This window comes from Myotis daubentonii, chromosome 1 (assembly GCF_963259705.1).
Source record: "Myotis daubentonii chromosome 1, mMyoDau2.1, whole genome shotgun sequence".
Taxonomy (NCBI): Eukaryota; Metazoa; Chordata; class Mammalia; order Chiroptera; family Vespertilionidae; genus Myotis; species Myotis daubentonii.
The window spans coordinates 146,135,110-146,157,301 of NC_081840.1; the positions used below are offsets into that span (position 1 = coordinate 146,135,110).

General features: G+C 33.7%; 1 protein-coding gene across 1 annotated transcript in view; it reads right to left on the bottom strand.

The window, feature by feature from the left end:
- TBCK (TBC1 domain containing kinase) overlaps window positions 1–22,192 on the bottom strand; it is a 175,633-nt gene that overhangs the window by 42,036 nt on the left and 111,405 nt on the right. The window contains exons 21-23 of the mRNA XM_059661769.1: window positions 18,831–18,867; window positions 17,702–17,863; window positions 7,036–7,208 (exon numbers count right to left, since the gene is read on the bottom strand). Coding sequence (XP_059517752.1) covers window positions 7,036–7,208; window positions 17,702–17,863; window positions 18,831–18,867 — 372 coding nt within the window. The remainder of the gene's footprint in view (window positions 1–7,035; window positions 7,209–17,701; window positions 17,864–18,830; window positions 18,868–22,192) is intronic.

A 22,192-nucleotide genomic window follows, 5' to 3' on the forward strand; every position in this document is an offset into this window, starting at 1 on the left:
TGGACTGAGGAATCTCAGAGGGAAGGCGGGGTTGGGGTTGGGGGGAAGAAATTAACAGGGGAACTTACATGCATATATGCATAGCCCATGGACACAGACAATCTGTGGTGAAGGCCTGGGGGTGGGGTGCAGGGTGAAGGGGGTCAATGGGGAAAAAAAGGGAGACATCTGTAATACTTTCACAACAATAAAGATAAATTAAAAAAATTACTGATCTCCTATCTATCTTTCAAAAGCTACTTGAAATAACATAACTTGATAAAGACAATAAATATCTAGTATAGGTAAGGCATTATAAAAGTGATGAGAAATACCTATATTGCTGTATCCTATAGGTTCTGATGTATAGGATTCTCATATTATTTTCTAGATATTATAGAAATTTCATTTGGAATTTTCAAATGAGAATATCTTCCTTTTCTGAAGAGTTAAAAAAGAGGGTATGGTGTATATTTTACTTTATTTTATTTTGTGGTTTATTTTTAATTTCTAGGTGATACGAGATATTTTTATTTTGACTATTTCCACTTTGACTAAATAATGATCTGAAAAATATTGTCTGTTTATTTCCACTTCTTATTTTTTGTGAAGCTCCATGATCACTTGAAAATTACTTCTGAATACAAATGATAACAATATCTTAAACATAACCTCTGCCCAATAATTATTATACAAATAGGACAACAGTAATATCTTTTCACCACATATAGGTGGTAGTATTATGAGGACTTAAGAACTGAAGGATTGCATTGATTCTGTAATAACTGCTAAATGATTCTAAGATGTTTTGAATCTCAAAGTAAAAATGGAAGACGATAGCAAAAGTACAATGCAGTAGCTTTCACTGTTATAATATTATGTACTCTCAAAAATAATAGAAATCTGACAAGTCTATGTAACCAAACAGAAGATAGCAAATTTAATAACACAAACAACCTCTGGAAAACACACAGCTACCCACATTCACAATTCCATTGGGTTTAAAGACCTAATGTCTCTGACATGCTTTTTCTTTAGTATGTCTATAAACTTGAAACTGAAAATTACACATGTAATTCTATTGCTAATAAAGCCAGTGTTGAGATGGAGCCAGAAGCAGTTAATTCATCAACAATTCAGTAGTGTCGATAAGGCACTGCAAGGCATCTCACTTGAAGAATTCCAAAAATTTCTCTCCTTTCCCCAAATCTAATAGTCACAGAATTAAGTTATAATGTCCACTCCCCTTCCAATAATTCCACTTAATGTTTAAAGATGTATCTGAATAGACAGGTATATTTATGTTTAAAAGAACACAGCAGAGCTTTGGTAAATCTTAGAATTAGAAAAAGAAAAAAACCACTCAGCTTGGCTCAACCATACTTCATTCTCACTTTGGTGCACATCTTCATGTATGGACATACGGAAAATAAAGGCCAAAGAACAACTGAAGGATGCAGTTTGCTCTTTTAAAATGTAGATCGGTAAAAGGACAGGAAGGAGATGCTGGTCAAAGATTTTAACAATTACACAGATTATCCATATACCCTAGGGACACTTCGGTGGTGCGAGACAGAGAATTCTGTTACAAATTGACAATCACTATACATCCTTTGTACCTCTATCAGCAGAGAATATAATTGAAATTAACTTTCATAGCTTGTATCACAAAATTTTCCCCCAGGTTAGAAAATTACTAATCTAATGCTGAGTATGCACCTCCCCCACATTAAATGTTCCCTGGAGTGAGATTTTCCCATTCCTCTTGCCATACCAATTCCCTTATAGTCTAAGCTAATTTTCAACATAACAAATGTCACTGACCCATCTAATTCTCAACCTAGTGTTTTATTTACTTAACTAGAAATTCTTTGCCCCATTTAACCAGGAACAGTTCATTAGTGAAGATGGTTGCCACCTGTACAGAGAACAAAACAAAAAGTGAAGTACCAGAGTCAACCTAAGTTATTGGTTAACTAATTTATTGATTGCCAGTTTATCCTGCAATCAACTATTATGTTTAAGACTATAGAAACCTCTCCTTATTGCTGGCAATTTTTTCCCACTACAATTTTAAGAGGTGATACTGTTAGACCCCTAGAGCAAGGATAATGGGGCAGGTATAGAAACTCACCAGGGTAGAAAGCTCTGGGTGCCTAGCAAGGGGCAAAAGTGGGAAAACAAGAACCTCACCTCCAGGGTAACCTATCCTCCCTCAGCATATCACTGGTTATGCAGTTTGGAGCCCTGATCTTTCATATCACTGGTCAGACGGTTTAAACCCCTGACCTTTTCCTCCCTAATGATAACATTTAGGCCTCAGTTATATTTCATCTCCAGGCCCAGAAAAGCAGCAAAACCAGACAAGTGGCGCCATGGCTGCCTCAGGACCAGCTGCAGTGACTAATAACCTCCTGCCCTGGTGCCAACCAATCAGTGGAGACCAGGACCCTGAAAGAGCACACCTGGAAAGCTGATGAATATTCTATTAAGACCCTCCCCTAAGACCTCCCCTAAGATTTCCAGGACAAAGGACCCAGTGCTCGCTCTCCCTCCAAGGAGCATGCCCGTGCCATTCTCCCATGAGCACGTATCCCTTAACCCTCTAAGAGACCCCACAGGATTTGCAACCAGGGGAGCAATGGGCAGCGGCAGCTCATCCCTGGCTAAATCCTGAACCTGTCTCCAAGACCCCTTTTTTCTGTGTAGTCCTTCCCTTTGGGTATCCCCATCTCTCATACTCTTTTTCTTGATAAATTTAATTTTCTTTAATCACCATCTAAGATGGCTATTTAGCCTTTGCACACACCAGCAACTTTAACCTTTCCCCATTAAAAATGTGATTGTTTTTTTGTGATAAAAAAAGCAACTGCCTTCTATTGCTGTCCATGAAGAAAATCTTCTGCTTCCACTGAAGATTTGAGAGAAGGCAGACATTCTATGTCAGAGATGTTCAAGATCATAAATTTCTGAATTATTTCCTGAATTCTCTTTCATATGTTATAAATTCAGCAGTACTTTGAATATGTAGTAAAGTGAAATAAATAAAAAATGCCCATGAGAAATGAAATCAGCTGCTGTTTGTTTCTTCTTCAATCAAGTATTCAACAATGCTTTCTTTTCTTCTACTATTAAAAAAGTAAATGCTGTAAAGACTATCTGTATTTTATTAATAGACCTGTACAGAGTATATAAAATATATTCTAAAGTCAAATAGAAATTATTTTTATATTATATTTCAGATGGTTTATTTACCTAATTAGTATTCATATAATTCCCATTATTATTCATATAACTCAATGTTGAAATTATATATGCATAATCTTTTATATGTTTATGTTGTCATTTAAAATGTGAAAAATACATTACGCAAAAATTATTTTTTGCTATTTGGTATTAATTTTATAGTTTAAAAATATTTTAAATACAAAATTATATAACAGTTGCCATGTAGCTCACTCAGCTGATTGTTATAGTAGTCTAAATTATAAAGATAACTTTTGATAGGGTGCTTAGAATTCTTAATAAATTCCTTAAGGTGTCAGTCTAGAAATCTTTTTGCCTTTCTTGTCTAAAGTTGGACTACAAGAGAAAAATTCATATTTTAATCAAGTAAATCAAGTTCTTTTTATATCTTACCACTGAATTCCACTACCCCTTCTTTTCTTATGCTGGCTTTTTTTTTTTTTTTTTTGCTAACTTTTGGTCTGAGTGTGGGTGCTAAGAATACATTATACACATTATGGCATAAACAAATTTTAAGAAATACTGCTTTCTATCAAATTTCTTTATTTTACTTACCTTGTATAGATCTGACCAATTCTATATTTAGCTACAAGAATTTCCAGTCTTCATCTTTTACTAAAATTGTATTAACTCTTGCTCTATAGTTTCAGATTGCTTATGGAGAGGTCATTAGATACTGATATTACAATATAAACAATAAAGAAAATAAATGCAAGGCAAACCCCATTGTTCCTGAATCATCTACTGGCTCTGAATAACTTCAGGAAATGGTGTTTAGCTATCCTTCAGATTTGCATTCTAATCTCAACATAATCTATGAGTAAAACATAACTGTTTCCTCTTTTACCTTATTGTAAAAACATTTCAACTTATTTAATAGCAGGAATATAGGTGATTGCATGAGTATAGCAAGCACATATGCATTAGGAAAATAGAAGAAAATCACAAAAAATTGCTTGAAAATCTATGACTACAGTGATGTATATTAATGTATACATTTCAATAAATACAAGGGAATAACACAACATTTACATTACTGATAAAATGGCAACTTAAAATTTAACTTGCATTAAGTAGTCTTCTGAATTTCCTCAACTCTAAAATGGGGGCAAAAATACTTTCTTCAAAGATAAAATAATGTAACTGAGTACGTGAATATTATGATGCACTGTGGTCTTATTTTTAAACTATTCAAACTATAAAAGGCAGTGGTGTTACTATATATATAAAACTGCAGACTGACATTTATATTAGACTTTTAGAAGCTATTCTAACCTAAAGTATACAAATGTATTTTAAAGTTTTTATCTATAGTAAATTCATAGTTAATCCACATTTAAAGTACAGCTTAAACTGAGGATAATTCAATGACCGTTCTGCTTACTTTATGACAGTATCTGCAAGCAGTTAGCATTATATAAATAAAATAAAATTTACTTTATTTAATAACATTCCGGGGTAGTGTTCATAATCAAGAACTAAATAATTCTTGTTTATCCATAGTGTACATATAACTTATACCAGTCCTCAATAAATTAACAGGGTGATTATAATTTAACAAAGAAACATATGAAATAGTTCCAGTGTTGACCACAATCTTTTTCCAAAATATATTCAGTTTAATAAATCCATTTCATTCTATTTATATACTAGAGGCCTGTTGCACGAAAAGATTCATGCAATAGGCCTTCCCTTCCCCTGGCTGCCAGCACCAGTTTTCCTCTGGCACCCGGGACCCAGGCCTTAGCTCCAGCCAGAGCTGCATTCCAGCCTTCGCTGCTCCGGCCGGAGCCACCTTCAAGCCTTCGCTGCCCCGGCCGGAGCCGCCTTCAGTCTTCGCTCTGCCGCTTTGTGCCTATGTATGCAAATTAACCACCATCTTTGTTGGCAGTTAATTTGCATATCTTGCTGATTAGCCAATGGGAAGCATAGCAAAGGTATGGTCAATTACCATGTTTGTCTATTATTAGATAGGATATTTCAATTAATAAGCAGTGGTAGGATTGTTAAGCAGAGTATTAGCTCTTAAGGAAAAGTCAGTTGGACAGATATTGGCACTAGATAAAATAATTTTTTTGGCAATTCTATAGTTGCTTCAAGATCAAAATAGTGTTAAAACTAAGACACAAAGGTCACAGTGAAATCTTACACTAAAATTACTGAGGCAAAACTACCAGAAAGATTCCCTGTTGGAGAGCCAGCCTCTCTCCCTTGCTCCCCTTACTGTTTATGGTGACTTCTAAATGTGCAGTGACAGTAATAAAGCTAGCATAGCTGCGGGGAAATAGAAGAATACCAGAAAATCTCTTCTTTTGTACAAATACTTTAGATACAAAAGATTGTCATAAAATTCTTGGGTAGTTTTCAAAGTTGAAACACTTAACCTTCAGTTACTAAAAAAGGAATGATGATTATTACCAGTGTTTTACATATATCATTCTTAAAACAACACTGCAAGGTAGTAATTATAGTAATTATGCTCACTTTTACAAAAAGGGAAATAGGGAGGTCATATAAATGATTCAAGAGTATAAAACCAAAATGGAGTAGGGCTGAAATTGGACACCAAGTTCATCTAGTTCAAAATTCATACTTTTTCTACTACCATGGTCTGCTTCAGGGAATAAATATGATAGATGAATGTATAAATTAAAGTTAACTGAAGTTTCCTTCTCATAGAAGTTTTCAAACTTCCATTATACTAGCCACAGAATGCAGTTTATGTTTCAATTTACAAAAGCTATTTTTTTAAGCTGCTATAGAACCCAAAAGACTACATAATATATAAATCTAAATTCTGATTAACCTAAATTTAATGAAAATGCTTTCATAGGGCATGCATGAAATAATCTTTTTGTATCTACTTTCTATCATACCAAGAAGATGTCAAATAAACAAAATTAGGAGGAAAAAGGGGGACAAAATTTCAGATAAAATGTAAAAAAATAAAAAAAATATTTTGTATAAAGAATTATAAGAATATAAGAATTAGAAAAATAAATACTTTAAAATAGGATTTTGATAAAGTAAGCATGGTAGTTAAATGGATATTAAAAAACCTCATAAACATAAAAATTGACTCAGGAGAATAATCAAATATCTCTCTGATTAAAAGGTAGTTTTAAAGATAAGTTTTACTCTATAAGAAACAGATAATTCCTTTTATACAAATTGATTACACAGCAGAAAAAAGAAGAAAGAAATACAATTTTATGAGCAAAGACTGACAAGGAAAGATGAAAAGAAAATTATAGGTTTATCTCATCTATCAACATAGATGAAAAAATTCAATACCAGAAATACTAGCAAATCAAATTCAGTCAGTTGTTTCTTTCTGTTTCTCCCCCTCCATTCCACTCTCTCTAAAAATCAATGGAAAATATCCTCAGGTGAGAATTCATAAATACAGTAAGTAATTTTTTTTAGTAAGTTTCTATTTCTTTTGTCAATCAACAATCAGTAAATGTACATTCTTATTTTATTAACAACTCTCAGTCTTCCTCTATTTTTATATTCTTTCTTTGTTTTCCATAATTCTCTCAGTATAAAACAAACTGATATATAAACAGATATGATTGCACAGAAAAAAAGTGAAACTTGTTACTTGAAGGAATATGTTAAACCAATCTTCCTAACCATATAACCAAATAGACACAAAAATTTTCTGAAGTAGTTGCATGAATAAAATCAAATATTAGAAAATAGCTATGTTAAAAGGACCTAAGTGATATTATTAGGAGCAATAATGATACTACAGTATATTAACTTTAACATACATCTTTTAGAGTTCATAAATCTTCAAATACATACCAGATCTGTTTTTGGAGTATCTGGACACTCTGAGAAATAAGGTGTTGAACTTCTGACTCCACTGTTATCTGAAGTTGGCTTTGGAAGTTGAGCATGCTGTCTATAAGTAGCACTTTTAGGAGTCCAACAAAACAGGTTGATTGATTCTCGTACACAACGTTCAATGTCAATTTCTAGATGGAAAATTGAAAAGAAAAAATTGGATTGCTATGTTTACTAAAAAACACACACACAACCTTTCCTAACTGCATATATTGACACATGCCTAGGATCATAATTAATTAGAAAAGATTTCAACAAAAAAATAATGTATGCATTAATTAGCATATTTTTGACTGAAATGTTAGGGGGCATTTTGTATTATAAATATACATATTCATATAAATTTACGTACATCAATACATGCATATATATCTATGTGTGCTTTATTTGGTATTATCAACGTATACACATACATTTACACATATATGTATGTTTCAGTATATAATTAATTAAATTCAGTACATTACTAATTAACATCATAGATATTACATAGTTCTTACTTAAGAATCTGCCTCATTTATTCTGATTATAGTTTACTTTTCCAAAGTAAATTAGTAGTTGAGGAATTTGGGAGTGGGCAGGCAAAAGATTCAGAAGCTGATTCATTATGGCTTCTAGTAAAATGTACTAAAAGTTACTTTTCCAATTATTAAAGGAGATATAAAATAATCAGGGAAATTTTATTATTTATTAAAATCTCAATTCAGTACTTCTTTTAAAAATAATTTCTTGAGTTAAATGCAGAAAGGTTTAAATAAAGATTAAATGAACTTGATTAAAAGAAAAATTTTCATAGATTTCCTTTTCTTTTTCAGATTTGAAATGTAAGCATATTTGAAAGAATACATATTTCAAACTTGTTAGAATGTCAAATTTTGCTGGTATGTTACGATGGCACGGCAGCTCTTTAGGAGGTCACTATCTGATGAAGATTAAACCAGTCCTGTAGAGGGAAAGCGTAGAGATCACAGAGGGGCAGGAGAAATTCAGCAAGTTGACCAGGATGAAGAAGTTTAGCATGGACGAACTTTTCCCTTTCTGTATTCCTAACATCAGTAAATGGCAGATATTCTCAATTCCTCTGCGAAAGTCCAAGTGTGTCAGTTCAGATAGGCAATGTAGAAAAATAGGTTATGTGTTTTAAATTACAAGGAGATAAATTCCCAATTTCTCTTTTTGAAATGAGAAACTCATACATATATGAAGTGGAGAAGGAAACAGCCACTTAAGTAAATTCTGTTGATGGTACATGAGCCATGCATTTAGAGTTTTCTGCTGTTTGTAAGGTGGGAAATCCTTGGAGGAAAGGGGGGAATTGCACACTTACTGAGCATCTGTTATGTGCCAGGCATTGTATTCTTTCACTTAGCTCATTTAATTCTTACAATGATTCTAGTAGACAGGTATTATAACCTTTCTAACTTCTGCTGAAGATGAAGAAGCTAAGACATAAGCAAGCTAAGTGACTTACTATATTAAGTGTGTTATTATAGGTAGAAAATGTCTGAAGTTGTTAAAGGATTATAGGACATATTTTATTTTCCAATTCATTTGGATTTTGAATTGGTCAGCAGGTTTGGGAAGACCAGTTACTCAATTAAGCATTCCTGCATCTGCGATTAGTGATGTTTACCAATTTCAGAGTTGGTTACTTCCATGGCTACGCTAAGAGGTCAGATTTCACCACTCCATACGCTATTCCTAACATAATATTTTAAAAACCCCACAGTTAACATGTTTTTAGACATGGGTCTATTTGAGCAATGGCTAATGCAGTTAAATTTTTTCCCCCAAAAACCTCTATAACATTATCCTCTTGATATTCTGGAGAAAGAACAGACATCAACCAGATGAAAAATCAAAGTTTGAAACAAGTTTCGCTATTCCATTTAAGCAGAGATATGTTCACTTCATTTTAGAAAATTTACAGTTAATATGGATAAGATGAAAATTTGCAGCTAAAGAGAGAAAACTGTCATCTTAAAAAAGTTAAGCCATTTAACACTGTAATCTCCAAAGGGAAAGAATTTCAGACGACAATGACAGGTTTTACATCTGCACTGCTCAAATGAGTGGACACATTTGCCACTCAGTAAAAGCCCAAGTCAATGGTTCGGGTCAGAGGTTGTAGTTCAGTCCTTAAATCTCTGGCAAAGGAAAAGTTATTTGCACCTGCCTCCAAAACACCCTGTCAACACTAAAAAGTTTACAGTGAATCTTCAGTATTTACTGGTGCCCCCCCCCCCCCAATTTCACCACGATTATTAGTACTGATAGCCCATTCTCCATTCACTTAACCAAAATATTATGCAATAGTACTTTGTAAACTGTACATTAAATATGCAATTATTCTTAAAAAGTAACCTCTCATTTTAGGACACTGCTGTTTTGCATCTTGCATAATAATTTTGATAGAATGCATTGTGAATAAAGCATGTACACTGGATTATGGTTCCCCAGGTTTCATTCCAAGCTCCGTGAAGTACTTTGTGACTCGGACAGAAATAATGTTTCTAAATCTCAGTTTCTTTATCCTCATCCATTACTTCCCTATCTCTCAGAAATACTGAACTATTTTCAGAGTGATAAAACACATCATATTTCACTTGGGTGAGAATAGGTGAAAAAGACATCTCGCCTTGAAGCCGTTTCCTCTAGTTTTAATGGCTATGAACTGTTTCCTAGCGCCAATGAATAGCTTTGCTGCCTCTGTTTACAATTATCCAATTCCCTTTGGCTTTCCCCTATATTTGAACCCTTATATTGTTAAGATATTATCTATTTCTTCTGAATTCACTCCATCATTTTGGTGGAACATATGTTCCAGCAGCATTTAAGAAAGGGTGCATAATATAGTTATTCTGCCTTTGACTAATTATTGGACAAGGCATAGTCTTCTAGAGTTGAACGTGAGTTATAAAAGACAATGCTCCATTTTCTTGTGAGAAGTCTGATACAATTAGGAGTTGAGGTTACTTGTATGTGATTTTCCTCTTTTCTGTATACTTTTAAGATCCCTGGTGTTCTGAAGTGTCATGATATACGTTAAGTGCACACAACTTCATTGTGCTAGGCATTTGATGGTCCTTTTATAATTCTTCAGTTACAGAAAAAATTCTACTTTGATGCCTGTGATAATTCCTTTTTCACTGTTCTCTCTTCTTCTACTAGAATCTTGAACATATTGCATTTCAGATAATTTTGCCTTTTACTTTTACTTTCAGTATGTATTTTTGTTCTACTTTTCTGTTTAATTTCCTAAACTTTATCATCAGTCCTTTATTATAAAGGTCATTGAATTTCAAAATCATTATTAATTACCAATAAATATTTTATTTTCTTTGTTAGTTAAAAAAAAATTCTGATTTTTCATGGTTGTAATGTCTTCTCATAATTATGTTTCTGAGGATATGCCTTACTCAGTTTGTGCTGATTTGTGTCATTTAGTGGAAGGCTTTCCTTATAGTTTTGGTGATCTCTGACAATACATATTTAAGAGAACAACACTAAAAATCATATTGGGAGTATTGTGGGTGTGGGCAGGGCTTGGTGACTGGTGAATTTACAATAGGGTAAATTGGGGACATAGTTATTTGTTAGAGGACTTTTACGTAAGGTATTTCTCCTTCTAGGGACATCTCTCCAGAGAACAATTCTGTGATCTGCCTAAATGAATCCTTGCCAGCATTCGGGGAATTGATCATGGATGGACCTGCGGGTTGAAACTATACATTCCTCATTCCTGCTCTATACTAAGCTCTTGACTCCTTGGTCTCAAGACTCTCTGATTCTATTACCCCAAAGAATACCTCACCAAATTTACTGTTACCTTTGGTCATGTTTTTGCAAAAATAAAGATATCTAAACCATAATCAGTGAAGACTGCCATCTTTATTTATACCCATCCCCTCCATTATGCTTCCTCTTATGTTGGGCAACATTATAGTGGCTGTGGATATAATTAAAAATAAGCTAAGTTAGGAATACATTTAGTTTGGTTTTATGTGATATATTTCTATGATTTATAATCACTTTGGGGTATTGAAAAAGACTTTCTCCTTGACCAAACTCTAGCCAGGCTTCTTTATGTCCTTTCTTGACTATGCCTCCACCTTGGCCTATGAAAGACTTGAACAAAACACTAACATAGTTTATAATAGTTCCAGGCCACAACCCTAGGATGACCTTTGCCCCCTCTTAAAGTGCCTGCCTGAGAAAAATCAAGGCTGCCAAAAGAATGTACTGCTTGTTCCAGCCAACACCTGAAGAGGGGGTCCCTGTCTCCTAGTCTCTGAGAAGGTGGAGATCTGACTTCAAAAGTGCCAATTAGCAAACCCAGACAGGCTTCCTATGAACCAATGTCCCCCTTCAAACTTTTTTAATTTTTCACTTCGCTGAATCTTCTGAGTTCTAGTCACTTACCTCCCTATTCCTTCATTCTCCTTTTAAAATGTCCAGTCACTTCTGTACAAATTGAAGTTGAGTTCAATTGAAGGTGAACACCTCCTTATTGCAATAGTATATTATTGACTAAAACCTACCTTTACCACATTAGTATCTTGCTTTGTTTATTTTTGATAGTATAAAGTTATTGTTAGTTCTAGGAATGACTTCCTGCAGTACTTCCGCTACCCACTATACAGAAGCAGAGGTTGTAGTACAAGAAGAATGTGTTCCAGCACCAGATTATGGGTAGGAGAAACACAGTTGCTATGTACACACCCCAAAAGTCAAACTGAGAAGGTCTTTCAGACATTAAACATACAAACTTATAAGCAGAGAATCTAGTAATCAGCAATGCCTGATCAAAAGAGAAATACATTCTTTCTGAAAGTATACTTGATAATGTTACAGATACAGTTATAAGTATACCATTAACTTCTTTATTTTTTTACTTTTTTGATAGGAATTTTACATAATAGCATTTTTGTGTTCATAGTTAACAACCTGTAGCATTATAAGAAACAGAGACTATACCTGTGTTGTTATATGTTTTATGCATTCCTACTATCAATAAAACAAAAACCAAAAATGCCCTAGCTGGTTTGGCTCAGTGGATAGAAGTGTAGGCCTGCAGACTGAAGGGTCCCGGTCCCGGGTTTGATTCCAGTCAAGGGCACATTGCCAGGTTGTGGGCTTGTGCAGAAGGCAGCCAATCAATGATTCTTTCTCATCACTGATGTTTCTATCTCTCTCTCCCTCATATTTCCTCTCTGAAATTAATGAAAATATATTAAAAACAAAAACAAAACAAAAACAAATTTCAACTAACCTGGCCAGTGGAAAGGTATATCTATTTTCTCTATGAAAATATAGCACAATTATTGTTATATGAAGTATGAAGCCAAAAAGAGAGAGAGAGAGAAAATACAGAGGTATGCCAGATATTTAATACATAAACGTATTATTTTTCTGTTTTGTAATTAATTGGTTATGATCACTTTGTTCAGTCAAAACATCCTCTTAATGACCCACATTTGTATTGTAATTCATATCATCTTAAACAGGCTGCTTCCTCACATTGCATAAGCTTCAGGACACATAATCTACATCAGTTCCTATCTTTAAGTTTTCTTCTGAGTATCAGGAGTAGACTCTTGGTGAGAGCAAAGATCTGTAGGGGTGGGAGGAATGAAACTATTTCTATGCAGACATTCAATTGATTCTCTCTAGTTTTCTGTCCAATTTTCCATTCATTTTCAATTCCTGAGGCTGGTGCTTTGCATCAAGAACTGGCTTGCCTCTTGCTGGTATCCTTCTTTGCAGGAAGGGTTCAGCTTTCTTTGGTTTATTAAGTGAGTTACGTCTGGTGGAATTGCTTTCTATCTTCCAAATATTTGGTAACATTTCTTGTCTACTCATACTCTTCTTACATTCTTGTTGTTTTAGGATTATCTTTTTTTTTTTTCATTCTCTTACTGTCACTTCATTGATATTTCAGAGGAGAGGAGAGATAATTATATGTGTACAATTTGTCATTCCTACTTAGAAAAGTTTCAAGCTTTAAAGACTCTGGTTCAAAGGGGTTGGGAAAGTTAGGTTATGAGTTATACAGCTTTCTGGCAGTTAATATATTTTCTCAGAAAGCAGTAGAACAAATGATATAAGGTAAAGCGCAGTAACATGGGAGGCAGCATGACCTGGGCTTGAATTTCAATTCAATTACTACAAGTTGTATAGCTCTGGCCAACTCATTTTTCTGCATCTCTTTTCTCAATCCTAGGGTTGATATTACTTAATTCCCGAGAATGTTATGAAGTAGAAATAAGATTATTTCAGCATATAGTACGAACCCGAGGTTTTATAGATAAATTTACAGATATATAAAACACATGAAAAATTTTAGCAATTCAATTAAAATAAAAAACACACAACACAACACAACAAAAGCATCAGGCCTTAGACTCCAGTTAGTCTGCCTTCTTGTTTTAAACACACTTAGAATATAGGTTAATTTTCTATTTTGCTCTTGGTAATTTCTCTTTAGAAAAAGATCGTCTTTTAAAAAATATTCTTTTCTATCTTTCAAAGTCCAAGGACTTGTAATATTATTCAGTAATAAATATTAATGATCTATAAAGCTCTGAGCAGACATGAAGGAAAAAGTCTGAAAAGGCTACATACTCTACAGCTCTCTTCTGTAGTTAACAGTAGGATAGTTATTGTTTGAGATACCAAGCTCATGGTTGTTCTGTGAGGAAGTTAGGGAATAAGTAGCCAGGAGAACTGCTAAGGATGGAAGATAAATCATTTTGTATATCCAAACCACAACTAGAATACATGACTTATTTAAATAAGAGAAGTTGCTCTGACCAGTTTGGCTCAGTGGCTAGAGCGTCAGCCTGTGGACTGAAGAGTCCCAGGTTCGATTCCGGTCAAGAACATGTACCTTGGTTGCAGCCACATCCCCAGTAGGGGGTGTGCAGGAGGCAGCTGATTGATGTTTCTCTCTCATCGATGTTTCTAACTATCACTCTCCCTTCCTCTCTGTAAAAAATCAATAAAATATATTAAAAAATAAATAAATAAGAGAAGTTGTGGAGGTAATGCTTTATATTAAAACTAGGTTAAACTTTTTTTTTTAATGGAAATTTTATTTGCTGTTCACTGAGAAAGAGCTCGCACATGTGGAAAGAAAAAATGGCTAGTATTTTACTTGATGGTTTTTATCTACTATCAGCTATTGCCATTTTCATAGTTAAAAATGAGTTTCTGAGGAAATCAGAACTGAACTGACGAAGTTACTAGTTTGAACCATTTGAAACTGCACATATGGAATTGTTCTGACCTCCAAAAACTTACTTTGTAAACAAATAATATGTTATCTTGTATAGTGAAAAGTACTGCACTTGGACTCCAAATGCCAGTTACTAACTTACATAATAATGAGCATTCCACAAGATCACTTCAAGAGCAAAATGGAGATAAAATAAACTACTTATTAACATAGTTGTGATATTTATACAAGATAAAATACTTTAAAATCTTTGTAAACTCTAAAAGTGATACAGAGTTGTTACAAGTAGAGATTATTGACTTTGCCCAAATTTCCTACTCACAATCTAGTTTCTGAAATGAACTCACTACATGAGACTTAGCAATGTATAAACTTAGGTTTAGGGCTAAATGATATTTCTCCATGCCAATGGGTCCATTAAAGCCACCCTACTGTTTATTGAATTTAATTTAACTAAAATTGGACTTACTATACTTAAGAAATGGTAAGTGCTGAGGGACCGACCATAAAGATGAGTAATTGTTGAGAGATTTTGGAGTCTGGTGCAGTAAGTGAGATTTCCCATTGATCACCTTGGGTATTTAGTTAAAAACCTCGACATGCCACATTCATGAATTAAGAGAGAATTAAAAGAGACTAAAACCAAATTAACATAAATAAAAGGACTCAGCAGTTATTTAATTATCTAGCAGAACAAAAGTTAACAGTCTTTAAAAGAAGATAAAACCTAGACTCCTTGCAATGTATCTTTATCAATATACATTATATAATAAACAATAACTAGATATGCAAAGCAGAAAAATATGACTTATAATGAAGAAACACAGAAGTTGATAGAAATAGACCCAAAAGATGATCCAGAATTGGAAATAGCAGATAGGACTTTAAAGTAACTACTATAAATACATTCAAGGATTTAAAGGAAAATATGATCAAAGTGAACAGATGGAGGAACACTATCTAAAAGGGAGAAAATATTCGATTGAATAAAAAGTACAGGAAATAGCTACATGTCTAACTTAATATATGTCTAGACAACTATATATCTTAAAGTGCTTTAAATATCATAAAGATCATAAAAAAAATCTTCTGCTTCCACCAGAGAAAGTGGAAAATGAGGCATTTTCAAATATGCCCAGATCATCTTGTTCTCTGTAACAAAGCCTGCATGCATGGGAACCATTTTACCAGAGCCTAAGTGACCTGGGGGAAGGGAAATACCCAACTCTGGCTCCCTCCAGCCTTCCTGTCTCATCTAAAGGGCAGACAATAAGAAGCACCAGAGAAGGTCACAACCCAGAAACAGAGGCCTCATAAAAGATTGAGACCTAATTAGAGGATTACAAAACACTTCCCCTTCCCTACAGTTTACCTACATATCAATAGCGCTCCTGTTGATATATAATACAAATGAAAGAACTTATTTAAAAAGAAATCTCTAGGGAAACACAAAGATAACAGGGGAGACAAAAAAGAAGGATATTTGAGGAAATTTTAGTCTCTGACTAATCTTCAAATTATATTTGTCATTCTGTCACTCAAAATCCCTAATAGTGCCTCAGCTTCTCAATCTAGGTCCCATAAACATCTTAAGCACATATCTAAAACTTAACTTATTATCTTTCCTAGTGCCATGCCCACTCACCCATTTCCTAACTTACTCCCCACTCAGTACCTTAGTTAGGGTATAGGAATACATCCACACACCTAACATTCCAAATCTTATTGATTCTACAGAGCAATTCTGAGAGGGAAGCTGAATTCCCTCACTGAAAAATTAAAGAACTAATGCACCAGCCAGGCAAGTAATTTACTGGAACTAGAAGGTAATACCACATGTAATTAAGATAACCAAAGTTAGACGCGTCAGCCACAGTTACAGGATACCATTGGATCACCTTTAAATAATTATGCATGAATTCTCTGGATCAGTAAAAAAAAAAAAAGATAAACCAGAAATAAGATTATTAAATTACAGACTTACATACACATACACTTATTATAAATACACATTCCTAGTAGGAAATCGATGAATATTTGTTGAATAAATGAATGGATATATTTTAAAAACACAATCTTGGTAATGTAGTTCAAAGGGGAAAAGATGACAGAATATGTTATTGGCTCCTACTTTAATTCACTCAGCCTTTCAAATCCATGATATGTGCATGCCATTACTAGCACATTTTACTAAGCATCTATCATCTCTGCTGCTTAATGCCTACAATGAAGGGAGCAATAAATAGGAAATGCAATAAGCATTAAAGAATAAAAAAAAAATCAGGAAAGGCAGCAGGTGTATTATTTCTCTTGAGAGTAATTAATAAATATATAACCTTAATGTGCTTTTCTTTTGTTCTTTGGTTTTAGGCAAATTTATCTCTTGAGTAATTTTAAGTGTTTATTATCAGCAGTCATTTGTGCCTGCCTGAAAATACAGAGGTCAGCAATAAATTCAGCAGAAGGACTGGAGCCAATAAAATGCTGTTTGAATAAAGTAGAATTCTACCTGAAATACATTTTGGTTCAGTTTTTTCTTCCACAGATTGTTATATCCTAGGTAACCATGTTACTTTCATCTTTTCAACCATTTCTACACTTAAGCATTCAACTCCTAAATTTATAAACTCCTCACTTAAACAAAATATATAGCTTTAACTTACTACCCTGCATTATGGGACGTGGAGTTTCCCTAGAGCAGCGGTTCTCAACCTGTGGGTCGCGACCCCTATGGCAGTTGAACAACCCTTTCAAAAGGGTCGCCTAAATACATCCTGCATATCAGATATTTAGTTTACGATTCATAACAGTAGTAAAATTTCAGTTATGAAGTAGCAACAAAAATAATTTTATGGTTGGGGGTCACCACAACATGAGGAACTGTATTAAAGGGTCGTGGCATTAGGCAGGTTGAGAACCACTGCCCTAGAGTGTGGTTGGCCCTCCCAAGAGGACATTGTTTCCTTTTCTAAATCTGTCAAATTGTTAGCAAGAAGCTATCAATAGGAGAAAGCAAGTTTCAAATGATTTACATCTCTGTATACATAGAGATTCTCAAACACCTTCCCAAGTGGCCTTTATTTATTCTCTACCAGCTGAAGTCAAACAGGTCTGTCCTAAGCAAAAAGGAAAACAGGGTATTACCCTTAGCTCTTGTACCTTTTTGATGACAACTGACATGAAAGTAAACCAGAGTGAGCTAGAATGTATCTACAATGCTGGGCCGGTGGAAGAGGCAGTATTCAAGGGAGAGACTTACAGAGGGACGAAGCTCAAGCAGAAGAGCTTCTGAGGGCTTAAGTGATGATTTGTGCAAATTGGTATAAGAATGTCTCGTTATCTTATAATTAAATTTCATTTAGTGATTCCATTTATTTCTATCTGTACCTGGTAAATCAGAAAAGAGAAGAATGCACTCATTAAAGCCATTGGCCAAAAGCCGGTCCCGCAGTTGCTGAAGAATTGCTACTCCGATACAGAATGGGAAAGAGGAATTTCCAAGTAGCAAGGTATCCCAGAGGTGAAAAATTTTGTGCAGTGGAAATACATCTGTAAAGTGACAAAATATAAATAAATTAATTACAATATAAAACAAAATAAAAATTAAAACAATAACAAGCTGCTTAACTAGACATATGTCCATTACTTTATGGTTAAAACTATTAAGAACATGTACTATCAAATTGTTTTATAAAATGTTTACTTGGCTTTGTAAATGTATTGCTTCCTAAGGAATCTTAAAATATTGATAATCAGATTGGTCAAACACATGACATTTTCTAACCTTCATTATGAATGTTGGTGTTGTTGTCCCAGACAACATATTTCTTCCTAGAATTTTCCAGATAGTAATATTATTCTAAGTTTATTCACCAGCTGAACTTTAATACTATTTCATTCCTATTATGCACTCTAAATACTTTATTAAATTCACATAAAAAAATCCAATTAACAATTTTCTATTTTTCACATTTTTTTTTCCATTTAATAATACTGTAGATATTTTCCAGGCCAATGCATACAGATTTACTTCAAATACTGTATTTCACTTATCATGTGTGTATATTTAAGCAGAATGATCACTGTATTAATATTTGTAATTGGTAAAAGTATCATACATTCACATAAGTTGTTTAATTTCTAAAGGAATTCTAGTTTAGGAAATAAAAGAATTTATTATTAGAGAATCTGTAAAAACTTAAGCCTAATGTGGTTGTAAAAGTTGCCTTCCAAAACTTTATGTAAATCCTATAGTTAATATTAATTTCTTTTTCAATAGAAGGAATAAATTTTATGAATGTCACAATATGTAAAACAGGTTTTCTTTCAATATAATACTCGTTTTTATATTCAGCAGTCAGAACGATTAATATTTTTTTCTACCAGACTCTATTACATTAGACATATGAATGACTATGTAATTATATCTGCTGATACTACTGTAAATATACTGGAGAAGAATGGAGTTATCCTTTAGCTAACATAATAGCAAAAGGAAAGGGAAAATGATACTTACGAGTAAACATGGTGAGAAACCAAGGGATGGCATAGAGCTATAAGTGGGAAAAAAAAAGGGGTAATGGGGACAGATGGATAAAGAAGAGATAATTAGAATGATTACTAATAAACTGCATGGTAAAGCAAGTTCTATACATTGGTTCACTACATTAATTAAAATAAAACAGAATGTAGATAATTGTAATTATTATCACGTATATTCTATTAAATAATGGTATCTATTACAAATGCTGCATATAGCCCTTATGCTAAAAATTATTCAACAGAATGCCTTCATTTTCATCAAAAGATACACTCAAGACAATGCCTAATCCAAACAGAACACTAGTATGCTAATTGCAAGGGTGTATTTTTCCAGTAGTACAAAAATATTCCTGAGATTTAAGTGGTCCTCATTAGTGTTGAGTTACCCTTACTATCTCTGAGAATTGATGAGATATTTAATAAATACCCAAAATGTCTCTTAAAAAGGTGTTATAAAGCATATGCTTTCTAAATTAATAGGAAGCTTCATAACAGACTAAAAGTGATAAGATCTAGGAATGAAATAATTTGGTCCTTTAGCTGAGTGGCAAATTTATTTTCCTAAGTTTATTGTCTGGGAATAAAAATAAATACATAAACACACACTTTCAATTAATTTTGTGAGATTATAAAAGTGAGAAATCATTCTTAATTCTAAAAGTAGAGTACAATCTTCTTTGTCAATTGCAAGTATCAAAAATCAATAATGATTTACAAAAAAATCTGAAAAAGCTCTAATTTTACTTTCTGTGTCAATATAGGCTCCTATTAAAAAAATATTTCTAACCAACCTATTTAGTTTAAATAAATATTTCACCACCTACCAATTATGAATTTACGAGTACAGTTGCAATATGCCTTTGTATTGCACACAATTGAGTATTTATGCTTCCAAAATGCCAGTCAAGAACCATAAATATAATGACATTACTACATTGATATCTAAGTACTGTATGTGAAATAAAGCCCATTGCTCTCCACTAGATCATTTTTATACGTTAACAGATAGGAATCCTTTCAAGTAACATCACAAGTGGGAGAACTGAGGAGTACAAAGATGTGTGACTTCAATGTTTTCTATGGATTATAGAAAACAAAATATAACAAAATTCAAGCTCTTCAGCATAATTTAAGTTAAAAAAAATCAGAAATTAGTTACATCACTAGTATTCAACTTTATTTCTTTTAAGGACATGACATCAATTACATTTCCCTCTACCCTTCTGATCAAAGCCAATTGTTTGCCATTAGGAGTCTTTCTGAATTACTTTAGCAACTAGCTAACAACCCATTTCCCCATAAACTGAAGAGGGCATGCATTTGAGGAAACTACACAAAGAAGGGAAGAAACCACTTGAATGACTCAGAAGGCAAACTCGCCAGCCTCACATAGAGCCAGGAATAGTTCAGTTTATCACCAGCCAGGATAAAAAAGCAAAAAATAAAACAACAAAACCCTGTAATACAAGGTGTCAGGGTATTGACTTAGTAATGGGGAAAATTATGCTCCCAAATTATGCTACCCTGGTCTCACTTAATAAACCTTAAAAGCAAGCCTGGAAAGAATCATACTGTTTAAATGTTATTTAACTGCACCTCAAAATAAAGCTCAAGAACATTTACAATAACATAAAAATATCTAATACCCAACAAAGCAAAATTCACAATGACTAAAAAAAGTAATGCAAAGCAGCAGGAAAAACGTTTTATAATGAGGACCAAAATCATTTAATCAAAATGAACACAGAACTGTGTATATATATATATATATATATATATATACACACATACATACATACATACACACACACTAATATATACTAGAGGCCTGGTGCATGAAATTCCTGCAGCGGGGTGGGGGGAGTGTCCCTCAGTCAGCCTGCACCCTCTCCTAATCCGGATGAAATTCCTGCATGGGGCGGGGGGTTTCCCTCAGCCAGCCTGCACCCTCTCCCAATCCGGGACTGCTGGCTCCTAACCACTCACCTGCCTGCCTGTCTGATAGCCCCTAACCGCCTCTGCCTGCCTGCCTGATCACCCCTAACCACTCTGCCTGCCTGCCTGATTGCACCTATCTGCCTCTGCCTCAGCCCCCGCCTCCACGGCTTCATCTGGAAGGACGTCCAGAAGGTAATTTGGCTGTCCAGTCTAATTAGCATATTACACTTTTATTATTATAGATATATGCAATTGTAGGCAACATTAAAATACTTTTTATATCTGTATTCCATTTATTCAACGAACTAAAGAATGATTGGACACAGTAAGTAGAGGCATAGCAGGTACAAAAAAAGAAGTCAAAATTCTAGAGATGAAAAATATAATGTTTGAGATAAAAAAAATACACTGAATGGGATTAATAGCAGATCAGACATTTCAGAAGAAAAATTAGTGAACTCGAAGACAAAGCAATCGAACAAAGCAGTAAAACAAAGAGGAGGAAAAAAACACACATCCTGTGCATCAATGAGCCTCTTTGGAGACTACAAAGGAGAGAAGACAGGAAAGGAAACAAAAAGCATGTTTGAGGAAATAATAGCTGAATATTTTTAGAATTTGATGGGGAAAAACATACACTAATAGATCCCAAATTTCAAAAACCTGAAACACAAGAAACATGAATAAAACTACAGCAAGTGTCATACTCAAATTTCTCAAAATCAGTGGTAAAGAAAAGAACCTTACAATTTAGCCAGAGGGAAAAAGACATCAATAAGAAGAATGTTTTTCATTGTTTTTGAAAACAGTGCATAATAAATGGCAGTGGAGGAAAAATTTTAAAGTATTAAAGACTTGAAAACCTATCAACGTCAAATTGTATGCCCAGCAAAATATCTTTCAGAGACAAAGGTAAAATAAAGGTTCCTACACATAAACGGAAAGAATTCATCACCAGAAGTTCTGCACTACTAGAAATGCTGAAGAAAGAGTACTTTAGGCAGAAAGAAATGATATGAGATAAAAATCTGGATCTACATAGAAGAATGAAGAGATTCAGCAATTATAAATATGGGGTTAAATACAAAATACTTTTATTTTTAAAATATTTAAAAATAATTGACTCCTTAAAGCAAAAACAATTTGTTGTGGGGCTTATAACATATGCAGAAATAAAATATAGGACAACACCACAAATGCCAGGACAACTGTTGTATTTACACTAAATATGAAATGGTGTAATATTACTTGAAAGCAGACTGTTGTAAGTTAAAGAAGTATAATATAGACTAGAATTTTTTAACCTCACCACTATTCACATTTTGGGTTAGATAACTTTCTAGTCAAGGAGTGGAGTCATTGTACTTTGCATTTTAAGATTTTTGCAGTAACCCAGCC